General features: G+C 33.5%; 2 protein-coding genes across 7 annotated transcripts in view; one reads left to right on the top strand and one right to left on the bottom strand.

The window, feature by feature from the left end:
* The window catches only part of sqa (spaghetti-squash activator), a 91,554-nt gene extending 83,751 nt beyond the window's left edge, over positions 1 to 7,803 (top strand). For all 4 annotated transcript variants that reach the window (XM_036375209.2, XM_036375207.2, XM_036375208.2 and 1 more), the window contains exons 7-10: positions 566 to 718; positions 1,000 to 1,249; positions 3,214 to 3,382; positions 6,271 to 7,803. In XM_036375209.2, the coding sequence (XP_036231102.2) occupies positions 566 to 718; positions 1,000 to 1,249; positions 3,214 to 3,382; positions 6,271 to 7,577 (1,879 nt within the window). In that variant the 3' untranslated portion in view covers positions 7,578 to 7,803. The remainder of the gene's footprint in view (positions 1 to 565; positions 719 to 999; positions 1,250 to 3,213; positions 3,383 to 6,270) is intronic.
* Positions 7,804 to 9,739: 1,936 nt separating this feature from the next.
* dap (cyclin-dependent kinase inhibitor dacapo) lies at positions 9,740 to 20,463 on the bottom strand. Of its 3 annotated transcripts, none has more exons than XM_036375202.2 (4): positions 19,477 to 20,463; positions 19,068 to 19,391; positions 17,803 to 18,221; positions 9,740 to 12,161 (listed from the first exon to the last, which is right to left on the bottom strand). In XM_036375202.2, exons 2-4 carry the CDS (start codon positions 19,223 to 19,225, stop codon positions 11,992 to 11,994), a joined length of 747 nt encoding a protein of 248 aa, XP_036231095.2. In that variant the 5' UTR covers positions 19,226 to 19,391; positions 19,477 to 20,463; the 3' UTR covers positions 9,740 to 11,991. The 3 variants fall into 3 exon arrangements, with proteins under 3 accessions (XP_036231095.2, XP_069963961.1, XP_069963960.1); XM_070107860.1 differs by having other exon boundaries at positions 19,068 to 19,754; positions 19,843 to 20,463; XM_070107859.1 differs by having other exon boundaries at positions 19,068 to 20,463.
* Positions 20,464 to 20,867: the final 404 nt, after the last annotated feature.

Genomic DNA, 20,867 nt, shown 5'->3' with positions numbered 1-20,867 from the left:
ATTAATTCAATCACACTTAGGATTAATGTAATTTAAAAATTATTAACTAATCAATTAATTAAAATAATTAATTAATCAAGATAATTTATTTTAATATAAGAAGTTTAGTTAATTAAAGAAAAGAAAATTTATTAAAACTAAGCTAGTTAAAATTAAAGTTAACTTATCTAAAAACTTAACTAATTAAGATAAAAAAATTCAAAATAATTAACCAATTAATTAAATTAAATAAAATTACATTGATTAAAGTTAATTAAAATAAACTTCACTCTAATTTCGTTCAAAAATTAAGTAAATAAGATATTAAAATTAGTTTATTTTTCTTAACTTTGAATAGTCTTAATTAATTATAAATTTAAATTTAAGTTTAATTAAAGCAATTATAGTTTTAATTAAATTTTTTCAATTTTTATTAAATTTTTTTAGTTTTAATTAAATATTTTTAGTTTTAATTAAATTTTTTTCATTTTAATTAAATTAATTTTAATGTTTTTCATTATATAATTTATTTTTTTTCCAATCTTATTTTGATATATCTCATTAATGACTTTTTATACTCCCACAGCATCTCCGGCCTCTCACCGTTTATGGGTGAAACAGATATTGAAACGATGGCAAATGTGACAATCGCCAAATACGATTTTGAGGATGAGTCATTCAGTAATGTGTCACCGGAGTGTTTGGATTTTATAGCAAAGCTGCTGGTGAAGGACTTGCAGTAAGTAACATAATGACTATATGCACTAAGCTAAGTAATACAAAGGACACATGTATCTTGGAACAGACTAGCTTACATCCTAAAATAAAGGCTTAGCGAAGACTGAAAATTTAAATTTTTAAATTAAAAATGAAAAGAAAATAAAAAAGAAGATACTATAGTTTCACCAGGGTTATATAAAAAATATTATATAATTAAAAAATTCAGCAGCTTCCTAATTAATAACCATTATTTTTAACACAAAATTTCAAATATTCTTTTTCTCCACATTCAACAATCAGAACCCGCATGACAGCCGCGCAATGCCTGGAACACAAATGGCTGCAGCGCCGACCCAAACCGCCGAAAATACTCGCGCCAAAGCCGTCAAATGTGCCGCCACCGAAATTGAAAGCGGCCACACCTTCACCAGTGCCACCGCAAGAAGAGGAAAACGTAGAAGCGTGCGAACCAGAGCCAGCCGTAGAAATGGAGGATGAAAAAGCTGCAAAGGAAGCAATTGTAATACCAGCTGATACGAACACGGCGGAGGTGAGTGAAAAATTACAGAATAAAAAATATGCTATAACCAAAGCACTTGCTTCGGCACATCGTTAGGACTGCAGCTACCACACCCCAAAGCCAACCAAATTAATTAATCCAACGCTGTGGTGCATTAGAATGGAAAGAAGGAATTACAAGAAAGTATTGCTGTGTTGTTTTTGTGAAATCTTTGCTTAGAAAACGGGTTGCCGCACAACCGAGCGTTTGTTGCTCATAATTTGGCAGCTAGCTACTTTTCACTGATTTCGCCTGGCAACAATTTCTGCATTCCTACTTTGCTTTAAGACTAATTAGATTTTCGCGACTTAATTTCATTACTCACACTTTGAGCTACTTTGAAGCTTTGCAACAATTTTAATTTTCTCAACGCAATTTTGATTTGAAAATTGTCTCTGAGTAAACTTCAAGTGTCGATGCATGGGGAAACTGCCTAATATAACACCAAATTACCGCAAATTAATATTGTTCTGTTGGGCGGGAGAATTAATTATGGCGAGAAAATATGCTAGTGGAATCTTAAGACCGAATTAGGAACTCCATAAGTGAATTCATATATACGCTTTAAAATATGGGTATTGAATTTTTAAATTTAAGTATTTTGCTGTAAAATTAATATTTTTTGGAGACAAAATTATTTTCTAAGTACAATACAAGTAGTTAGCACTTTCAAGTAGATTATTTCCAGATCTAACGAAACTTTTGAATGATTTTCATTTAATAAAACCCTTATTGGTCGTACGACCTCGTAATAAGAGTTATTTATGCCCTAAGCGTCGGTATTCCAATAAAGCAGTGAGCAAAATCTACGCATATGAAGAGCACTTTGCTGTCATTAGAGCCTTTCTGTGCTCTTTCGTTGGAGCATTTGGATATTCGTTTCTAGGTTAAAATCAGTAGCGCCAACGGCCCTCAGAAGGTTGGTTGGATAGAGGGTTTTCTGTAATGAGCTCTACGTCAAGCACAGTTTTAGACTATTGGATCAGAAGCCCTTTTCAAGCAGAGCTTGCTGCCATGAAGGTAGCAGTAGATGTATTGATTCGAAGTGTAACCTCTTTCAGCGAGGTGAGCATTCACTTCGCTAGCAGAATGATAGTACTACTGTGCTACTAGTCGCCTACTGTGCGCTCAAAGTTAGTCAAGAAATCTCTATCCTCACTATCGATAGCATCAAGCTAATTCGTAATCAAACTCTTTGGGTGCCTGGTCATACCGGTATCGCTAGAAACTGCTGAAAACTGATCAGCTCTTCATTGAATTGGGAACGAGTTGTGTTTCCGCTGTCTTGAGTTCTAGAGCTGGACCTATGAATATGGTCAATAACTAGCTGCTGAGCGACTTCGAATTCCTTCTGGTCTGAAGTAGAACGCAGGTGATCCACTGAACTATCGGCTCTTAGCAAGATTCGTCTTACCGTAATCGTAGGGGTTCTTATTGAAAATTGTCCAATATATATATATATATATTCTCCGAGAGTTGCTAGATGGAACACAGGGCTCCATGTCCAACAGGCGTATATATGTGCCACTTAATTAACCGTCCAACTTTTGAAATTACGGAACTCTCTTGTCAAGCGTGCTGTGGAAATTAGTTTTCTTAATTAATTAAAAATAAACATTCTGCGAATCAAGCTAAGAGACCCGAAAGAGAATTGGCATGGTACCACACATTTTTTGCAAATAACCTAATCTAACTCAGGAAACGCTCGGTCGACTGCAGTGAAATTTTCAATGTATGTTGTTTATTAAAATTTGATTAGGAATAAATATGGTTGAATAGTTTATTTGACATTTCTATGAATACCTCAGGGATACAAAGGATAGCTTCAGAACTTGCGCTACTAAATATTGGTATATCACATATTTACTTATATGCTGTTAATGGGAGCTACTAAAAACAACTAATTGAATGGATCACAGCTTCTATATTTATTAATCTCTTACTTTCGCTTCCAGACCAAGGAGCTAGATACCACCAAGGACAATTTGAAGAATTTCATCGAACGTTGGGAGGAACATCCCAACAGCCCCTACGTGTTCGATGTGGAAAGTAATGTGATTGCGCCACTCAGTGAGACATCGTTTAACAAGACACACGGCCCAGATAGCATTTCGTCGTCACGAGGTGAGTACTGCCGGCGAAGACTGCGACAGCGGCAGCAGCAACAGCTCATACTAGGCAAATAAGCGTAAAACACACAAGAAATTTCAACATAAAAGCAGAATATTGCACAAACATGTACACATACTTTCAACAGGCAATGTAAAAATTTACAAATTAATTGTAATACAAAAACAAAAAAACACAGTTAATAACTGCATACAAATGTTTTTACTGCATTTTCGTGTTTTCTAATGAATTCTGTATGTGTTGGTTCTTTTGTAAAAAAAAAATATTTTTTTTTTATAAAATTTGTATAAAAATTTAATTTTTCTTAAATTTGTTTGTATGTATTCTTGACGAATTTAAAATAATATTATATTTATGTCTGTATATGAATGCCAAATATTAACTATTTTATCTTTACTAGTTCTTAAGTGTGACTAATCATTTATAACATATTTATTTAAAATAATTAATATAAAAGAATATTATAATACATATAAATATTTATATAATATAATTACATAAAATTTCTCCTACTGTGATAAGCAACCAAAGAAAGAAAGAGAAATATACGGATATTAAATCATGTAAAATAATATAATATTTCTTTGACTCGTTAACAACTTTTTGTCGATTCGACGAATTACTCCAAAAACAACGATTTATGCGAAACAGCTAAAAGAAACCGATAAAATAAAGCATAACGCAATTTTTTTTTTAAATAATATCAGTAAAGGAAAAAACGTTAAGTAAAAAGTTTTTCCGTACAAGAATTTGATTTTTATCGGCCAGTTTGTACGGCAGGTATATGCTATAGTGGTCCGATCTAAAAACTTTTTATGGAGGTTGTATTTTGGCATTATATAATTATTTTTACTAAATTTTATGAAGATAACTTGTCAAATAAAAAAGTTTTCTATACAAGGACTTGACTTGAACCAGTCAGTTTGTATGACAGCTATGTGCTATAGGGGTTGGATCTGAACAATAACTTCGCATATTCTAGTGGTTTTTTTTTAAATAAGCGATGCAAAATTTCGTGAAGATATCAAAACAAATGAAAAAGTTTTCCATACAAACACTTCATTCCGATCAAATCAATATCGGCGGTTCTGCTAAAAAGCTGTTACTCGTGGAGAAAATGAAAAAATAAAATTTTAAATCGATATCTCAAAAATTATCGAACTAATTCGCTATTAGACAGACAGATGAAACAAGCTAGTTTCATAGAATGGATGAGTTTCAGAAAATTATGCGATTTTCAGCGTTCAAGGATCGAGTTAAAATAATTTTTATTTTTGTATTTAACTAAACCAAATCTATTGTGATACTTAAACTTATATTTATAAAAACAACAAATTTAAGCATATACAACAACAAAATAAAAACAAATATATATTTGCCTGTGACGTACAATATCCACATTTATACACACACAGCATCACAGTTATGTCATACGGAGCGACATCTATTGTACAAGTATTGAGGTAAGCGATTGCTGATCCCAATATATAGAATACTGTTCATAAATCGCATATTTGCACCGTAGTAACGTTGCCAGATATTTCCTTTGGATACAATTCGTTAGCGCTCACAAAATTTTTGTTGAAATTCATCATTCATCGAAGTAATAGTTCACACAGCATAAGCTTAATAACAAAATATTTATTTTATTTATGTATGATTGAGTAAATCTGATGCTTATTCACGGTTTTATCCATTAGATGAATAATACTTTCACTTCATGTAAACATTTCATACATTCGACGAATATATTTATTTTTTCTGGTTTATTGATCGTTTGCTGTATTTTATTATTTTAGTATTTTAGTTATAAAATTTCGAAAATTTGTCAGAAATGGCTACCTTTTGGATTCTACTAAGAATTTTTCGGATATTTATGAAATATATATACCGACAAAATTTAATGAATATGAATTTGAGAATAAATACTATTGTTTTAAAACTCTCAATCCTGAATACGAGTATTTTGTTGTTTACTGGAGTGATAAAGCATTAACTAAACTTTTTTCTTACATTAATTCATATTCATCCAATTCATGAAAAATTTACGTAGCAACAAATTGTATTAAAACAAGAAAAAACGTTTCCCTACGCAGCTGTATTTCTTATAGCATAAAAGGGTATAAAAAGATCACTATCTGGATTTTGATCGATCAGTTTGTATGGCAGCCACATGCTATAGTGGTCCGATCTGAACACTTTAATTAGAGATTGTAGCGCTGCCTTGAACTATAATCTGTGTGAAATTCCGTAAAGATTTCCTGGCATATAAAATAGTGGTCCGATCTGAACAATTTATTTTGAGATTCAATACTTGAATAGTAATCTATGCTAAAACTCGTAAAGATATCAACAGAAATAAAAAAGTTTTCCATACATAGACTTGGTTTTGTTGGAGCAGCTTGTATGTCAGCCATATGTTATAGTGGTCCGATATCGGCGATTCTGCCAAATAAACAGCTTCTTGATGAGAAAAGGAAGGGTGCAAAATTGTAGATCGATATCACAAAAACTGAGGGACTAGTTCGACTAGTATATGCAGACGGTCTCCGACGTTTTCTTTTGGATGTTACGAACTTCGTGACAAACTAAATATTACCTGTTAAGGGTATAAAATTGTTATTATATAAAAGTTGTTTAAATAAATATTTGCAAGCATGAAAAAATATGGTTTTTTTTTTAAACTTGTTGCTTTCCTGCATGTCGTAAACGTTGAAAACAAATTATGTATTAAATAGCTTGAAAACAATGGCCTTTCCGCTTAGCTTTCGCATACAAAATACCTACATATAAATGTATGTATGTAAGTACAAACTAAAGCAAGCTAACTATTTAATGTTTAACTCTCTTTTTTCTCTCTCCCACACGCATGCGTCGCACAGTTTGCTCACCATCGCCGTGCGAGTCTATAGAGACTGTCATCGATGATGATGTGTTCAGCAATGCCGAGCAGGACAATGACAGCCCTAGTACACTAGCCACACCGATTAATGAGTCACGCGAGAAACTTTTCCCCAGCAGCATCTCGCTGGCGCCCACTTCAGGCGGTGCTACACCCACACCGACCAGCACTACGCCCACACCACAGCCGCCGCTACAATACGGTGCGCAACATCTACTCGGACGTCGCGGTTTTGGTGATGAGTTCGGCGGTAGCGGTACAAATCTCAATCAACAGGAACGCAGCATGAAGAGCTATCTACACACCTTCGATCGACGCAATTCGGACACAAGTTATTTGATCGGACGACGCGCTTCGGGTGAACGCGTTAATTTGGCCGAAGAAATACGAAAATTGTCCGATCATTTGCTTATGTTGGCGGAGATCAACACCAAACTCGGCAGTGAGACAAAGTTAGATGCGGATGCGAATAATAACAAGCACAGCAGGGCGAAAGCTAGCGGCGATACGTCTAAAGTAAAAACGAGTACAGTGACTAAAGAGGCTACGTGCAAAAAGACAGCGACCACTGGCAAAAATAAAGTGGTAAAAACCGAAAGTAGCGAAACCACAAAGGTATCAGGCAACACAACAACAACAACCTCTTCAAATACAACAACAAACTATAGCAGTAGTATATCAAATGCAAATGGCGTGAAATCGAAATTCAGCACAGTCTCCATGCGTCTACAGCAATCGATCGAAGAGACACCGAAACTAACTAATGGAGAGCCAAGCTGTGGTGTACCCTGGAAATCCAGCCTAAATAGCACAGTCAACAAATCGAGCTCGAAAAGCACAACGTCAACCGTTAAGACAACGAAGACAGTGTCGATGGCTAGCAACGACGAAAGCATGCTGCAACGTCAGACCAACGAATCGGCGAGTGTACGACGTGCCAAATTTCGCATCAATCAAATGTCACGTGATGTGCCAATCGGCGTGCCGAATATTCATCAAGCGGTTAATCTTGAAGAGGCGGCTAATACCACCAAAGACTGTCTCTTACATCTGCTGGAGAAATACAACGAGACCGAGTCGAATAAGTGTCGCAATCCGATGGCGCGTCATCAGAGCATTAGCGTCGATTGGAATGTCAGCGATAATTTGGAATACCGTTCCATGAGCTCCATTAATGCGTTCTTCCAGCGACACAACAATACCGGCGAGCATGTACGCCAGCTACAGGCGCAATTGGAGAATAAAACCGGTTCGACGGCCAGCGGCAAATCTTCTGGTGGTGCTTAAGCTACCCGCAAACGCACGCTAGTACGAACTGGTTGGCATGTAGCTAAATCTAGTCCGCAATATTTCCGCTCTTTATTTTAAAAAGATACCGAGATTAAATAAACCATGACTTTTTTTTTAAGCTAAAAATTTATTTTTGATGAAATGTAATATTATTAATTTAATTATTATTTTATGTAAACTTATTAGTAAATTATTATTTAAATAAATAAAACGCTGCAGAAATTGCATATTAAATAAAAAATTACAAAAGTTCAAATGTCGAAGCAGCAAATCAGTGGTGGATCAGCGAGTTAAAATCGCACACCTAACAGCTTTGTGAAAGTTCCAAAACCTGCTGAAAGCTAAGCTGACCTATACTTGAGGGTAAAGAACTAACTACGTAGTCTCCATCGATAAGCTGCTATCTGATATCTATATTACAATATAAGCTCGGTGCTGCTTCAAATTCTCATCAACCTCCAGCTTTTTGACGTTTCAGAAGATATCAAATCGATCCGATCGTCTAATTGGTAGGTGTCGTCAAACCCAAAATGGTACACATATAATTACGCCGACAAGCCATATTTCACTCTTCGAAGATCGACGTCAAATACCATAAATAGTACTAAGAAGAAGAAGATTTTTCATCAAATTCCAAACAAGAAAGCTCAAGTATCCGAAGACCCTAATTTATAAGTTAAAAGCGGTAACCATTATTAATAACTAAGAAACCCGTCAACAGATAGGAGTCACTTGATTTCCTGCTTAATAAAGACTAATGAATTTCTATTTGCAGTCAAAAATCGTCCGAGTGGTCTTTGTCAAGCAACTAAGGAAGAGCTGAACTATAAACCATCTAAGTCGTTGAGTATCATCAACTGGTGCTATCAAACATAAAGTGGACTGCTTAAAATAACATTGCTAGCGATATCGGCAATCGGTCATAGTAGTTGTAGCGGCAGGAAACAGTGCTGAAGTAATTTGTAGGGATGTTGCCGGTTTGACAGTTCTTGGTCGGATAAAAATCCGAGTCTGTACCAGTTAAGTAGACCCGACTGTCGGGGGGAACAGTCATTTTGGATACCGGTAGGCTTTGCATAATGATAACAGGTTGAAGATATTGAGCGAATGCTCAGCACGAAGGGCAACAAACGTAGCGATATATTCATTTGATTTCGCATATCCAGACTATATCTACATATACTTTAAATACAAATTTGCTAAATATGCTATCAGCTCATACTAATAACTCTATATACGGACCAAACCCAGATAAACTCCACACTTTGAGACCCACTTTTACAAAGTATTGTGGAATGATGTAAATACTATTATTGACAATAACCTCCTTTTGAAGATAAGACTATTTCGATTGCACCATTTTACCCCTAGTCCACTTCGTCGCTGTTTTTGTACCGTTTTAATAACACAATAATCGTCGATATACGCTGAGTATTTAGAACAATCCTGCGTTGGGTCCCTTCGCTAATGGAATTAAGCCAAATTTCGTCGAACCAAGAGCTATGGTTTCGATATGCTAATAGCATTTGGACCGCTGCCTTAGGCTTACTGCTCAGCTAACTATATTTGTGAACGTGTAGCCTGCTAAGGACTTGAGTTGGATTAAGGCATTATCGAGAACATATTGCTTAAAGTATTCAGAGTCGTGAGATCGGGGGAACTTGTCTCCTTAAATGCGTTCACTTACCTGTTACTAACTGTAAATTCAAAAAAGTAAATAAAAAAAGGTGGTTACTTATTAACATACTGCTATTGTCCCCGAAGGACCTACGAAGTCGAAGTCCGTCTATGTAACTTCACATAACCTCACTATTTTAGTAGCGCCAACTTTTCTTGGTAAAAACGTGTAAAAAGAGGAAACATTTTCGGAACATAAGTAAGTAGCAACTACTTATCGATTCGCACATAGTTAGATCACCGTAGTGTCGACTAAAATCCGGGTCAATGCTGATAAAGTAGAAATGTTTGTCGGACGAATTTTTTACCAACCTTTTGTGTGCTGATATTGATGGCAAATTCACCTTCCATGGAAATAGAGTTTAGAGATTACCACTACAACAACAACAAAAACAATATTTTTATAAATTTCAGTTATTTCTGTCGGTCTGAAATTTACAGCTAGGAACAAAATTAAACTCATAAAACAAATAGAAAACAACTTTAATTTCGTTTTGTTTATTATTTATATTTGCATTTGTTTTGTTTTTGTATTTGACTTTTTATTGTAATCACTGAATATTTTTATGTATGTATTATATTAGATATACTTATGATACCTTACAAATACCGTTAATATATGTAGTTAATTAGCTTTGATACAAAAATAAAAAACAGTGAATTATACAGTTAAGTGAACGGGTGTTACAAAGATTGCGGTTATGCATGCAGCACTCGCTCCATTCGCTTCCAGCTTTACAAATGTGCTACAAAATATAGTTATAGTTGATAAAATAGCAGGCAAAATCAAGACACTGCTCCAACTAGATTGCAGTGAGTGTATATAAAAAAATACAACAATAACAACAACCGTAAACAGTTTGAGCAGCGTGTGATTTTGTGAAACTTATGGCAACGCTTAGACTAAGTAATATGAAATGCTTTTAAGAAAAACATAGCCAATAACGTGCTATGTGGTTGCAAGCGACAAGCAGCATGCGCAGGCAGCAAGCATTTTTGTAAAGTTGTAAGTCCACCAATAGCAAGCAAAAAATTGCTTGCAATTGCATTTGCAGCTTTTTGTTTGCTACAAGCGTTGTTTTTGCCTTTCTAGGAGCACTGCAGTGCACACGGGGTAGGCGGCTGCAGTGCGTTTTAACTCTGCGGCATTTTTGCTGTGGTGAGTTTTGTTTGTAGTGATTTTCGACTGTGGTGAATTTTTACAGTGTTAAATTTTAACAGTTGAATTTTTAGTGTTAAATTTTAAAGGTGTTAAATTTTAACATAGGTGAATTTTGGTCGTGGTAAGTTTTGACCGTGGTGAAGTTTTGATTATTGTAAATTTTGCCTGTGATTAATTTTAACTAATGTTAATTATGTTATAGTTTATATGCATTTTTATGCAAATAACTCAATTTCTAAATATACCCAAAAGTTGTGCGTTTTAAACCGAAAATGAATTTGTACTTGCTTAGAAAATTAATAATTTTTACAATTTGTACTTCGTTTAAGGCGTATAGTTAAGTTTAAGGTATTTGAAAAAGTAAGTTAACAAATTTTTGAAAATCACGTGTCAAGCAATGTTTGGAAAGTTTGCCGTTTCGACACTTTACCGACAATTTGGCAGCGTTTTTGAAAAAAATTTTAACAATTTTTCAAGTTTTTACAACTACCGTGGCACATATTAGGCGCAAAAGTTAGCGTTTTTTTTTTTAAATTAAAATAAAAAAAAAGCGGTAAATTTTGCGTTGAGCTTTGTACACCCGCAAACAATGCACGAGCGCGATTTCCAACAGTTAAATGGAATTTTCTTGCTTGCATTACAGTTTTTGAAATATCAAATATTGCTTTGCTTCGTATACTTTGTATTCGAATGTTGATATTTGACATTTTTGAAAGTGCAATGCAATATTTTAAAACTTAAACTATTTACAATTCATCATGATGTGTGCTTATGTGATCTAGCTTATTAGTTAAGTTTTCAATTTTGGCATAAATGTATATATGTATAGGTGTGTATATGTGTGTTTTGTTCTGTTTTTTTGTTTGTAAATTTTGTTGTAAATTTATAAATGGTATTGCCACTTTCGTACAACTTACAGTATAAATTTTGCGTATATTTTCGTTTTCATATTTAGCTTAGTTGTTTAGTTATTGATGTTTTTTTTTTTGTTGGTCTTACAAAACTTCGTAGTCTATATGTGCATATTTAAACAGTTATTTCAATTAAATTTGCGCTTCTTGGCTTAAATATACAGAAAATTTTCAAATTTTTAAATCTGTTAGAAAAAATAGCACAGTTAACTTGAAGCAGTGGCAAAGAGTTAAAAAACCGTTTTGCAAGCGAGTGACTTCAAGTATAACCGTACATTTTGACATTTTGAATTTTACATGTGCTGAATTAACATTAAATCAACTATGTTTATGGCTTGATTTTGAAATGTTATAACAATAATTATATTTAAAAAATTAAAACAAAGAATTTTTAATTAGAGAAAAAATTAAAATAAAAATTAGAAAAAAAAATTACACAACTAATGGGTGAAACTTACAAATGTACGCAATTCAATATACACTATGAAATATATGTATATATATATTTATGCATTTATGAGTAACTAATAGCTATTTATATATAGTTAGATACAATTAATTATTTATATATGTATATGTATGCTGGTATATAGTTCATTATATACTAATTATATTAGGTTTAAGGTTGGAAAATTTGCAAAGCATTGCTTGCTTGCTGCATTTAATTATTGCGTTGTAAACTTCGCTGCAGTGAGAAATGCGCGCTAATGCTGTACGCATGCGTGCTGTGGCTGGGTCCTGTGCTGCTGCTGCCCGAGCTGGTGCGCGCACGCTTGGCGGGTGAGACCTTTTTCGGCGTTTGGGCGAGGCGTTTGCGCTCCTTCATGTATTCTGTAAGATAAAAAGAGAGAAAAAATGTTTTAGTAGAGCCAAAAAGGTGATGAAAATGTGTAAATGAAGTACAGTAGAATAGAAAATTTATATATTTTATGGCAAATTCAACATTTTATAATAAAAAAAAAATGGCAAACAAAACGCGATTTTGAATTGTTGCAAATTTAAATAAGACGAAATGCAACAACAAAAACAATTCAGTTCAATTTTGAAAACCAAAATGTTTGCGTTTCGCACGCTTTAAGAGGAACTAAAGCAATAGAAATTTACCCTAAAAACGCAAAAATACACCACTAAAGCTGGAAAAATTTGTGTAAGCACAAAGAATTAAAGAAAATTGCAATAAAATAAAATAATATTTAAAAAACAACTAGAATTTCACTCAAAACAAAAACAATAATATACTCGGTCGTACCAAAAAAGTAAACAAGAGCAAAAGTGCAGCGAAAGAGAAGGCAGTACGGCACACGCACGCAAATATGCATTGCGCGGACTTGGCAGCAGTATTACATCCCCCTAAGGAGCAAATATCAAACAAAACAGAAATTTTTTGGCGAGAATTCTACGGGTAAGCGCGCAAGTGTGTGTGGTGTACGGGTTCAACAAAAGGCAAGCAAAAGTCAGATCAAGGAAATGCACTACCTATATACATACTATATATAAACAAAGGTAGGTAAGTACACACATATGTACATATAGGTAAAGTACACAAAGCGAGCGCGTGTTGGCACGTGACTGACTGACGGCCTGGCAGCCAGGCACACAGCCACGATACAACTTTTATGACTGGCAATCAGTGCATGCGCGCAGCCAAAGGCATGACGCTTCTATTTACCTTTCTTACGGCTCCGCACAATTAATGCCCATTTATGTGTGTGTGTATGTGCGGAAAGTTGCACATGCTCAACGTAAAGGACGATTGAAAGGATGAAGTTGCATTAGTCACTTGAAAAAAGCAAAACGGCGCTGCCCGCATAAAGTGTGTAAGGTAAATTTGGCAGCAAAAGCAGCTGACAATTGCAGCAGAATTGGTGATCAATAGCAGTTTTTCTTTGACGCGCGTCAAATAACTCGCGTCTACCGGCATAATTAGAGTGTGAATCGCGTTCGTATCCACATATTTTCAAATATTGTAGATATATGTATAACAGCACTAGTGCAAGAATTTATGGACTGTGTGCAAGACAGTCAAGCCTACGTAACCCAAACGGAGCTGTATTTATAGGCAGCACAGGACTATGACCTAGACAGTATATCTCAAACCTGTTTCAGCTATGTTTTATGCTACTAGAACAACAACAATAATAGTTTCAAATATATTTTGTTTTAATTTTATTTAGAGCACTTAAGTTTGAAGCTGTTATTTGAAATAAATACTTTAATGACGGCACTGCCACTTTTGCATTTTAGTAACAGGGTGCACAATATGCCTTAAAATATAAAAGTATTTAAAAAGTTGAATATAAATTATAAATTAAAACTAAAAAAAAACAAAAATTAAAAAAAATATATATAAAATTAACAAAAAAAATCAATAAAAATCTATCTAAAATTAACAACAATAAAAATGTTAATAAAAAAGTTGAAGTAAAAAATTTTAATTAAAAAAATAAAATTAATATAATAAAAAAATTAATAAAATTAACAAAAAAATTAATATAATAAACCAATTAATAAAATTAAAAAGGTAAATAAAATTAAAAATGTAAATAAAATTTAAAAAAATAAAATTCATATAATAAACCAATTATAAAGTTAAAAATTTAAATAAAATTAAAAACGTAAATAAAAAAAATTATCATAAAAGAAAAAAATTAAACAATATAACTAAAAAATATATAATTAATATAATAAAAAAATTAATAAAGTTAAAAAAAAAATTTATATAATAAACAAATTAATGAAATTAGAAATGTAAATAAAATAAAAGTTACAATAAAAGATAAAAAATAAACAATATAACTAAAAAAATATATAATTAATATATTATAATAAAATTAAATTTAATAAAAAATATTAAAAAATAAAATGAAGATTAAAAAACAAAATAAATAGTATTAAAACAAATAAGAATTAAAGTAAAAAACAAAATTGATAGTATAAAAATTATTAATTAAAAAAATTACAATTAAAATAATATCATATAAAAAAATTTAAATAGATAATATAAAAATTATTAATTAAAATATATATATCATATAAAAAAATTAAAATATATAGGATAAAAATTAAGAATTAAAAAAATTACAATCAATATAATACAAAAAAAATTAAAATAGATAAGATAAAAATTAAGAATAAAAAAAATTAGAAATAAAAAAAGCTAGATAAAAAATAGTACAAATTATAAAAATAAATTCAAAAATAAAAATAAAAAGATATAAAATAAAAATTTTTAATACTACTGAGAAGCTTTAAAATAACTAATATTATAAAATTTTCTGCAGATACAACAATAAAACTGTCTACAAAGTTGCGGCTTTGTATGTGGTTTTGAGCGCAGCAACATAATTGTCACACACGTGTGTACTGCGCTTGAGCACCAAGCGCCCAAATGTATATGTTTCCAAAAAAAAAAAATTAAATAAAGCAATGCTCTGTTCTAAAATAAAGAAATCTCTGTGTTTATTCAAGCGCAACAACTTCAAGTACCACACAAAAACGCGCGAGGCTCAAGCGCAACGTATTGGAAACGGAAGAAAATCAAAGATTGCTACATTACATGCGGCTGACTGCTTTAATTGGCTTAACAAGCGCGGTTTTTGGAACATTTATGCTGGTCACACAACAAACAAATAGCGTTTTGAATAATTGAGAATGGCGTATGTAGCAGCAAATTGTCGAAAAACAAATTAAAATTATGTGTTGACGAAAATCTACAGACGAAATGCAAGCAAAAAGCAATGAAAAAGCAGCTACGAGCTGTCTAACAGCTAATTGATAATATAAATTGAAGGTGTGTGTTGTAGAAAAAATATTTATTTTTAACATTAAATGCAAGGACGGCAGCGAATTATGATCAAAATCAATAAACGAGTATGTAGCTTAAAATAATCAACGCGCATACATATAGAGACACAGAATCCGCGATAACGCAGAATTTGTAGACATTAATTAGAGAAAGCAAACAAAAAATAATACAAAAATGCTCAAATTTTCGCGCGTGCAAATGCAAAGCGACATTAATGAATCCACGCATTTCGGCAGCATGTGCAGCCACAATGGCTGCTGGAACGTTGCAAAGTGTGTGCGCAGGCGCACAATGAAATTGATTTTCACTTCCAAAAGGGCAGCGAACACACATGTTTTGATGAAAAATAAAAGGTGCAGCAATACTTTACAGACGCTTGCGAAATGTGCACAGCTGTTTATATTTTCAACGAATTTCCCCCGATCAACACATGTACCTAAGCACACACACAGGGTAAGGTAAAGGCCTTTATGTAATATATGTTGATGATGTGTCGGAGGTTAGCGGATGAGCTGGTTTTTCCAAAGCACACATCTAAAATAAAAAGAATTTTCTGAAAGCAGGAAAATATTCAAACATATGCACAAATCTATTTATATAAAATTGTTGTAAACATACATACAATATGACAGTGGCCGCATTGCGCATCGCTTGTAAGCATAGCGTGGCGTACGGCTGAACTTGCTGATGGTGGCAGCATCGCTTGTAAGCATCCCCCTCATCAGCAGGCAGCGCTTACAATGTAGGGTGGGTTTTACATGCGCGGCGACGCTTTGGAAAACTGCGATTATACATGTTCATGTGTATGTATGTATGTGGTGGCTGACTGTTGTAGGCACTAACTATTACAATAGACGCTTGATCACTGCATATAAAAGCGCACAGCTTTGTGCTGTCTGCACAGCTGCGTCCCGCTGGACTCACCACCAAGCGCAGCGATGTGCCTTCTTGTCTGTGCGGTGGTGTGTTAAATGTGAATCACTTGTGCAGCAAACAATATATGTGTGCTTGTAATAGCAGTAATGTGACGATCGATACGAACCTTTTTGTGTATGTAAGGATTTTGAGGTTAGGGCACAGTGTGTTTTCAAAAAAATTAATTTTTGGTAGATTTTTTTTTGAATTTTATTATTAAAAAAAAGTAATGAAAATTGTATAGCAATTTAAGATCATTAAGAAAATTTTACTGAGATCTTCAAAGCGCGATTGAGAAACCAATGCACTAAAAAAAAATAGAAAACCGATATAAAAACATTTTTCCACTTTCGCCAGTCTGGACACACTGTGCTTTTGAAATAACATATATGACCCTTTCATAATTATATTTTTTACTCGCCATACATATCAAGCGACTAGCCTTTGCGCTGGCTAACAATAATGGAACACAATGCAGCAACACTATAATTATCTGATTGTGCCAGCGACTACTTTTACTTAATACCAGCTCGTTGGAGTCAGATTTTTTCACCAACTGTCAAAAACACTTTCAGTATATTTTTTCAATAGCTGTAAGCGCTTTGCTTTGATGGACAATTGTTTTTTCATTTTTTATTTTATTTTTTTTCCTCGCAAATTTTCTGATTTTGTATTACTTTAACCGGAAATGATTTGAAATCGTCGAAATTACATATCCTGCAAACATTGATGACTGATACGCCTACACAGCCGTATTGCCGCTGATACAAAAGGCACACCGCAATGTATGTCAATTGCGTAAACTTCGCACAGGAAGTCCGTCGATCGATATTCTGTTTAGAAAATCACAAAAAAAAAAAAAAAAACGAAACCACAAAGACTACATAAAACGTGAGCAGTGCTGCAATCAGACTTTAATTAGTATTTTATATGCGTTTTTTCATTGCTGCTTGCTTAATGCTGGTAGAAAGAAAAATCCAAAAAATCATGTTAGGGTAGTTTGTAGAAAAGTGCTTTGCAGACGCCTACATTTAAATTCAAATAAAAAGCTGACTGCGCAAATGGCCGAATGACCGTTAAAAACCATAAAACCATAACGAAGTTCATTTAATCAAGGCTGCACACATACATACATTTATACATATCTACATGTCAATATGTAAATTCGATTTCGTGCATAATTATTGCGTGAAATATTGGTTTCCTGTATTTATAACGTACATTTTGGAAAACATGCACAAACACACACATTACACTGCTGTTATAAAGTAAAAATAAATGAATATAATAGGCATTTACATGGCAACAAAAACTATGCTCAATCAAGCGCTACAAGCTAGGGTCGTAAAAAAGAAATTCTCACGCCAACAAACTAAATTGGCGGCCGGTGGTGAAATTCAGCAATTTTTGGTGCTATATTGAGCAACACAATATTAATATAACAGTTTATGCCAAGCAATTAGTACACTACTTGATACTAACAAAAGCAAGTTCAAACATTTTCCCACACGTCAATCCACCGACGAACGCATAAATTGCTATTAAAGGAAGTGCGCTTTCGTAATAAGATCATAATTATACGCCTGAATGAGCAGCGCTAAAAAAACGAAACCTAGCACTTCATCTACGACGTAAACGAAGTATATCGATGCCACTAGTTAATAACTACTTTTCTACAAAAAAAAAAGCTTATTACTTTAATAATTAGCGAGTTTTTATAGCAAGTAAATAGTTTAAAGTGATTATTTTTACCTGTAATTTTCGGCTGGCGCTTGCGCAGTGGCGACCTGCCAGCAGCACTGCTATTATGCGCACGCTTATTGCTGCCGCTATGTTCGGTGTCGGGTACTTTGAACACCAACGACTCATCCTGTGAGTCATAATCGCCGCAGGAATCTGTGTCGGTCGATGTTGATGTGTTCATCATGTAATTTTCACGTTCGGCCCGTTCGTCCATTAGTAAATCGGCATTTGACGGCACCACCAATGCAGGACGTACATGTGCAGCACGCGTTAGTGTATAGACTTCGGGTGCGCAATTTGATTCCTGATAGGAAATACGCTCCCAAACGAATTGTGTGTTGGTGGTGAGTGGGGAGCCGTTGCGGAAGTCAAAACCCCATTTTTTTATAGCACGATCTTGATGTTTGTCCAGTTCCTCGGCGAAGGCTCTGTGGAGAAGTAAGGAAATTTTTGTTAGTAATTTTTTTTTTAATTTTTTGAATAATATTTTTAATAATTTTTTTTTAATATTTTTTTTTTTAATATTTTTTTTTAAATATATTTTTTTTAAATATATATTTTTTTAAATATATATTTTTTTAAATATATATTTTTTTAAATATTTTTTTTTTCAATTTTAATTTTTTTATTTTAAATATTTTTTTTTTTTAATTTTAATTTTTTTATTAATAGAGATTGAAGAAAACCAAGCTTAATTTTAATAAACAAAGATGTAAAATTGAGAAGTAACACCCATAAGGAAACGTCGGAGTATAAGCTACTCGTCTAGTTTTTAAGATATCCATCTGAAATTTAATACACACTCTTTTCTCCCCAGAAGCTGAAGTACTTTCCTAGGCAACAGAAAAATCTCCGAAGAAATTGTTTAAATGGGACACTATAGTGTATAGATGACATACAAACTGAATGATTAAATACATGTCCTTGTATGAAAAACTTTTTTATTTGACTAGACATATACTTATCTTCAAGAATAGTGAAATCAATAATCTTTGAAGAATGTAATCAGATGGGACTATATCCTATAGCTGCCATACATACTGATCGATCAAAATACATATAAAGATCTTTTTATAACCTTTTATGTCTAACACTACATACAAAAAACTATTTCATAAGCATTTTATGCTACAATTTGAAAAATTCTGCGTGGACGGGATTTGTACATGCGGGGATGTCGAAAAATCTGGATTGTTTTAACATATTCTAATAATTACATAAATCTTTACATACAATTAAGGCATGTCATATTTATCTTTAGTACAGGCACTCACTTTTGTGTTTCCACCGGGTTGGCTGGTCCAAAGAGATCACGCTTAATACGGTTCAACTGACGATTACAAGTCATATTGCGTCCCATTGCACTCGGACTAGCGCGCAGCTTACAGAATTCGGTTAAAATCACTGGATTTATAACACGTGCAGCAGTCATCACTTATAATACTTGTTAAAATATTGCTTAACAAACAATAAATGTCACTGAAATATAATTACGTGCACTGCCGATTGTCTTTTGCAAACACTTCCTTTGCTTATTGCTATGCAATGGCTTTATTATTATGTTTTTTGCCAACAAAATGCTTGCAACAACACTTAACCTTGAAATAAGCGTTTATTATTTTTTACTTATTTATTTTGCTTAATTATGCAAAGCAATACAAAATAAAATTCAATAATTCCTACACTTTGCCAATGACGTTGTTTTATTCAACTGAGTGTTTTTCAGCAATTTCCTGAAACACGTTGTGTTGTTGCTACAAGTTTTCAGTCTCCAATGCCAAAATACTTGGTACTTGTCAAAAGTTTTCGCGCCAAAACTTGTTGGTTTCCCCACTTTTGTTTTTTATACGATGATTCTTCCACACTATTTCAATGCTCAATTGGTGCGAATCACTTGGGGTACAGTTTCGTTGTTTAGCCAGCTCCACCTAACCTGCACCCACTGCTATGCACTGTAGACACTAGCGTTTTTGCAGCAAATTTTTTAAAATTATTATTAATTTTCAACAATTTATTGTCACTGCATAAGGCTTTTTAAGAAAATATTACTTTTTAATATTTTCCAAGTAAATCGCCCCCACTTGCAGGTCTCCCACAGTAAGCACAATATAGCTCCACTCCACTATATCTCTTTGTTTGCTCTTATGTGCTTGCGCTACTCTCACTATGCAATCACACGAAATGTCAAAAGTTTACTCGTTGCTTTTGTGCTTTGTGCCAATATAAAGACACAAGTTTATCCAAGCACTATTAACACTATTTTGTAAGTATTTTCTTTCAAATAATTTTGAAAAACACAAATTTATATATTTGTTTTCATATTTTCTATAGTACTTCAAATATTTTCAATGCGAGTACGTGCGTAATTGAGTAAAGAAAACTCAATGCACTAACGCTAAACGTTTCTTCACTAGAGTATCTGTAAACTAATGAATTATACTCGCTGAACGCTCTCGACGTACTGACGTTTGATATTAACTTCGAATTTTTATTTTGCCATCGCTCGACGTAAAATTATTTGTACAATTGCCAGCAAGAAGAGACAACCCAAAATTATAAATACAAAAACTCCACGCAATAGGTACATCGGTATACATGGTGGTGGTAGTTTTCTCTGCATACGGCCGTTTACACTTTGCTTCGTTGCCTACAAACAAAAGTAAATACACACACGAACTAGTGCAAAGGAATACAAATGTTACAGAGTGCTGCAAACGTATGCCAGCGACCGTTTTGAAAATTCGAAATGTTATGCGACAACAGCGCATTCACAATGAAAATTCATTAACATATTCTGCCTGTAGCACAGGGTGTGCGTTGTTATGAAAAAATTATTATTGCTTACTCAACTTTTTCTGTTATAAATACTCAAGTGTAAGAGTGATGCACTGCTTAACAGTAGTTGCCCCTTATTTTTGCTATACACACACACATATGCACGCGCGTAATCGCGTTTACTTTCAATTGGAACTTTATTGTTTACTGCTTATCGTCCTGCTGCACGCCTGTGCGTATTTGCTTTGCGCTCATACGTAAATACACACACACAGGCGTGCGTCTTTGCCCCTTCAGCG

This window comes from Bactrocera oleae, chromosome 4 (assembly GCF_042242935.1).
Source record: "Bactrocera oleae isolate idBacOlea1 chromosome 4, idBacOlea1, whole genome shotgun sequence".
Taxonomy (NCBI): domain Eukaryota; kingdom Metazoa; phylum Arthropoda; class Insecta; order Diptera; family Tephritidae; genus Bactrocera; species Bactrocera oleae.
The sequence above is the reverse complement of the archived record's forward strand: the minus strand, read 5'-3'. Positions and strand labels throughout refer to the sequence as shown.

Bases quoted from the DNA above. Each gene is read 5' to 3' on its own strand.
- dap (XM_070107859.1), bottom strand. From the start codon at position 19,225: ATGACTGCTGCACGTGTTATAAATCCAGTGATTTTAACCGAATTCTGT. The intron at 18,222-19,067 runs GTGAGTGCCTGT...ACTTCTCCACAG, and splicing joins AACCCGGTGGAAACACAAAA to AGCCTTCGCCGAGGAACTGG. The intron at 12,162-17,802 runs GTAAAAATAATC...TTTATCTTACAG, and splicing joins GCGCCAGCCGAAAATTACAG to AATACATGAAGGAGCGCAAA.